We start from the raw sequence: 5000 nt of genomic DNA on the forward strand, positions 1-5000 counted from the left end.
AAATAAAATAATTGGAACGACGAATAAGAATAGTAATTGGAATAGTCTATTAAACGTAACAAAGCGATGAAAAGAACAATTGGTACATTATCATGTACGTGCGTACTTACACACACACACACACACACACACACACACACACACAATTATAAAACAAGCAAACAAAGACATACGTACACATTCACGCCCACACACTCAAACACACACAAACACACACACGCACTTAATGTTCACACATACACATACATTCAATTTTTCAGTCATCATGGCACGGCAGCTAGTGGACTGAGTACAAACAGGCATTTGCAAAAGACCGCGAGTAGGTTAATCAAAAGTATCGAATAGAAATATTCTTATGTTAGTTTTAAAGAGAGATATGGCTGGAAGCATGTTCCATTCTTTGCTTCATTTTAATGAAAGACTCGTCTCAATTAAATAAATCAATTTTAGGCTTTGGAACAATAGCTGTCTGATTTACGTTGGAACTGGAAACAAAATAATGATTTTAGGTATTGTGGGCATGCGTTATGAACAATCTTATGCATACGAATCAATGTGTTATATCTAATAAGTAGATGAACAGGTAATATTTGAAGTTCTGTGTGCACATTGTGCAAGGAAGAAGAAGGAGAAGAAGAAGAAGGTAGAGTAGTAGTAGTAGTAGTAGTAGTAGTAGCAGTAACGATAATCACAATGACAACAACAACAACAAGACCCACCCATCCACCCACATGTGTTTTCCTCTCATCTTTTCCAGGCTCAGTTCAGTCAGTCCTTCATTCCTTCACAGTCATTTTATTCATCCACGCGTATACTGACCTTTTTCTTCTTCTTCCCTCTTTCCTCTCAACAAGGCGACCCTGGGGCACATATCTGCCGGCAGCTTCTCCCCCCATCTCTTCTCCTCCCCCACCACCCTCACCACACTGGCTGGCACCCTCCTCACTCTCACCCAGGATGAGGAGAGCAAAGGTATGGATGGTGTGTCGCGTGCGTCAAAAGTACGAAATGTTTCCTTTTTTTTATTTTTTTGAGGGGGCTCGAGGGAGGAGGGTGGGGGGGGGGGTTAAGACTCGGAAGGTGTTTAAGGGATGGGGGTGGGCGGGGGCGAGTAAGTGAAAAATAGTAGTTTCCGTGACGTTAATGTCATTGTCGTTTTCTAAATTTTGTGTATTTACTCAAATTCCTTTTACATATGACATGTTTATCATTTTCAAATCATGACGATACAAATATCTAGACAACCTCACGGTTCATTCACATCACCTTGAAAAGAGTGATGAATTTTCTTTCTCCTTGCAGTGAAAGCTGCTGTTTGAATAATAATAATAATAATAAAAAGAATAAATAAATAGGGGTATGGAATGATTGTGTGTGTGTTTGTGTGTGGGTGTGTGTGGGTGTGTGTGGGTGTGTGTGTTTGTGTGTGTGTGTGTGTGTGTGTGTGTGTGTGTGTGCATGTGTGTGTGGAAGAGAGAAAAATTCCTCTCTCTCTCTCTCTCTCTCTCTCTCTCTCTCTCTGTCTGTGTCTGTGGGTGTGGGGGTGTGGGCGGGTGGATGTTCTAGAGAACATAGAATAGTATTTTAACAATAGTATGGAGATTGTATTCCAAGCAAAAAAAAAAAAAAAGAAAAAGAAACAAACAAACAAACTCAGTACAGTGATTTACCCAGGTTTTTTGGTTGTTGTTGTTGTTTGTTTGTTTTTGTTTGTGTTTTGTGTGTGTGTGGGTTGTTGTTGTTGTTTTTTTTAATGAATTTTCATGTTCATTTCTTCTTTTTTTTCTTATTTGAATTGAAATTTTTAGACATTACCCAGTAGATGTTCTGTCTGTTTCCACACTTTCTCTTTTCTACGATGCTTATTCTACATATTATAGTCATTATCAATGCATGTCTGTCCTAATTTTTTTTAAATGCTTGAAAAAAAGAAAGAAAGTAAAAAAAAAAGATAAAGAATTACATGCTTCTGATTGAGCTTTTGTCCCACTCTTAGTTCATCACCTCTCCTCCGCGCAGCGCAGAAATTCCATTCAACTTTGTCTTACTCGTTGTGCATCTCCTCTCGTCTTCCTCCGTGCAGATATTTACGTGCAAGGAAGCCACGTGAAAGCCAAAGTGACGGTGCAGAATGTATGGTGCATCAACGGCGTCATCTTCATCATTGACGAAATACTCCATCTCCCGACGCGCACCATTGCTGAGGAGCTGAGCCGTAGACCTGAGCTGAAGTAAGATGAACCCCAAAAAAGTTTGAATTTTGTTATTTTGTATTTTCGTTTCTTTCTTTTTTTTTTTTTTTTTTTTTTCTTTTTTTGTTGTTGTTGTTGTTGGGTTTGTTTGTTTTTTCCCGTTAATCTTGTTATTTTGTATTATCGGGTGGTTTTTTTAATTTTCTCAAGGCCTGACTAAGCGCTTTGGGTTATGCTGCTGGTCAGGCATCTGCTTGGCAGATGTGGTGTAGCGTATACGGATTTGTCCGAACGCAGTGACGCCTCCTTGAGCTACTGAAACTGGAATCACCTTCCTCAGCCTCTCCGTCACTCATCTTTGCTACAATCTTTCAAATACCAGTCTGAAGACCAACCTTTTCCCCTCCTGAATAAAAAAAATAATAATAATGATAATTTCAACACCTCATCCCTTTCCAGTATGAACTAAAATGACTATAAGTGAGTGAGTGAGTTTGAGAGTTTCAGAATTTGTTGGTTTTATTTTTGATTGTGTACCATTTATGATTGTGTGCTATGACTTGTGTGCGTGAGTGCGTGCGTGCGCGTGTGCTTGTGTATGTTGTGGGTGTGTGGGGGGTGGGGGATGAATATTTTTTAATAATGTTTGGTACCTTGTGTTCAATTTTACCTTTTTGATATTTACGTGTGTGTTCTATTTGTAAACGCCTAGGGCTTATTTTCAAGGTTAGGCGTAAATGCTCATAATAATGACAATAATAATAATAATAATAGCAATAATAGTAGTAGTAGTAATGAATTGATTAATCAACGGGCCTATGGTTCGAAAAGTCGTGTCTCACTCCAAGAGGATTCATCTACCACCAAAAAGGTTTTTATGAACTTTAGTTTTTTGTTCTGAAGAGTCCTACAGTCAGCTTTGTCTTCTTCTTCCCTGATTGTAATGCGTTAAAAAAAATTCAAAATTCTGGTTGAAACATACATTGTTGTTTTTTCACACATTTTCCAAGCTGCTCATAGTACACGTGTCCCTGAAACAGCCAAAATGTTTGTGATCAGTGAGATTGCAGTGGCTAGACCTCATGTAGTCTGCATAATTTGAATCTTCTTTCGATTTTTTTTCTTAGATATTTAACGAAGAAATGTTCTTTACATGCCTGCTTTTATATAAATGTAAATGGTCCATATCTTCGTGTGAAGTCTATACATTTTCACGTGAAGGTCTGCAGAAAAGTGTGTCTTCGATCCTTTGCTTGAGATAAGTCAGTCTCAGAGTTCCCTTCTTTCTTTTTCTCTTTCTACTTTTTATTTTATTTTAATATATCAGAAATGTCTTGCAATACCTTTACGAATCCAAACCAAGGATTCATAGAAAAGAAAAAGAAAACAAAAAAAAAACACGACAACCAAAGATAAATAAAAGTACATCTAAGGCGAATATAGATCGTGAAGAGTTTGAAACACCCCCCTCCCCCCTCCTCCCCCCCCCCCCCAACCTCAAAGAGGAATGGAACACCATTTCTTGCAACGGAAGATGCACTGCTGGTATTTGCATTATTATTAGCACAGGACGTTTAAATCATTCACCTGACGGAAACTCGGCGATTGCAAATGCTCAAATGTCTGGAACATTATGCAACAGCAATGCCGAACAGTATCTGTCTCTGTCTCTCTTGCGGTGTACTTTCTGGCGAGAGTAAATCAAAATGCTGTCAATAAAAGCACAGGAAACTCCTTTGCGAAGCGTGTTCAACCCCTTGACTGCTCTTGACGAGATGTGTTCGTCCGTTCAAAAAATAAAATAAAAAAAGGGAAAAAAAATCAAAAAGCCTATTGCGTAACTAAGGTTCCATTGAGCTTTACGAATCAGTGCAACAATCACTTTTTCTGCTGCTTTCTCTTCTTGGGATTGCATTACTATTGTTCAATTCACCAAAGTGCACAAGTTGTACTTCTTTATTAAAAACTACACACGAAGAACTTATTGCACAACAGAATCATTAACACACTGATCTCCTGCCAGCAGTTAAAGGGTTAAGGAGGCAGAAAGACTTTGGCAAACATTGAACGGTTCAGTCACCAGAGCTATCATTAACCTGGAGTGACGTTTGACAGCCAGGGAGATTGGGGGTGGAGGGGAAGGGGAGGGGGTGTTGGGTGGGCGGGGGGAGGGGGTGGGGTGGGGGGGTGGAAGATGTATTTCGCGACCTGCTTCTTTGCTTGTAGAATTGTAAAGAGAATAACAAAAAAAAAATATATAAATATAAGATTTTTTTTTTTTTAAGTTGTTTGATATTGATGCCAAGAATGCTAGTGAGGCAGGGGTGGGTGATGGTAGTTTTCATGTTCAGTTGTTCTAAGTTTCCAGAAGCTGTCAGAGAATGGGTGCGGACTGATCCATATGCGCGTTAACATATCTCCTTAAGAAAAAGAAAGAAAGAAAAATCAATAATAGATTCAAGGCACTGATCAGGCCTTGACCTTTGCGTTCGCGTGGGATAGAGGCAACGTGATCAGATCAGGTCTTTGGGCCAGCAAAAGAAAAAAAAACACAAAAAACCCCCAACAAAAATCAACACAAATTAATCAATAAGAATGCCATGAAAGAATGGAAAAAAAATGAATCAAAGAAACGATCTCTGATAAATAGATACTTGAATAAATAAACAAACACAGAAATAAACAATTGATCAAAGAAAGAAAGAAATACACGTAAGTTAATAAACAAATAGATAAACAGATAAGCAAGCAAACAGATAGATAGATAGATAGATAGATGGATGTAACCTTCCCAGATGTCTAACAACG

General features: G+C 38.5%; 1 protein-coding gene across 1 annotated transcript in view; it reads left to right on the forward strand.

Annotated features, from left to right (window-relative positions):
- The window catches only part of LOC143278004 (transforming growth factor-beta-induced protein ig-h3-like), a 62843-nt gene that overhangs the window by 30305 nt on the left and 27538 nt on the right, over nucleotides 1-5000 (forward strand). The window contains exons 12-13 of the mRNA XM_076583016.1: nucleotides 855-972; nucleotides 2084-2231. Coding sequence (XP_076439131.1) covers nucleotides 855-972; nucleotides 2084-2231 — 266 coding nt within the window. The remainder of the gene's footprint in view (nucleotides 1-854; nucleotides 973-2083; nucleotides 2232-5000) is intronic.

The sequence above is a fragment of the Babylonia areolata genome, chromosome 35 (genome assembly GCF_041734735.1).
Source record: "Babylonia areolata isolate BAREFJ2019XMU chromosome 35, ASM4173473v1, whole genome shotgun sequence".
In the NCBI taxonomy this organism is placed as follows: domain Eukaryota; kingdom Metazoa; phylum Mollusca; class Gastropoda; order Neogastropoda; family Buccinidae; genus Babylonia; species Babylonia areolata.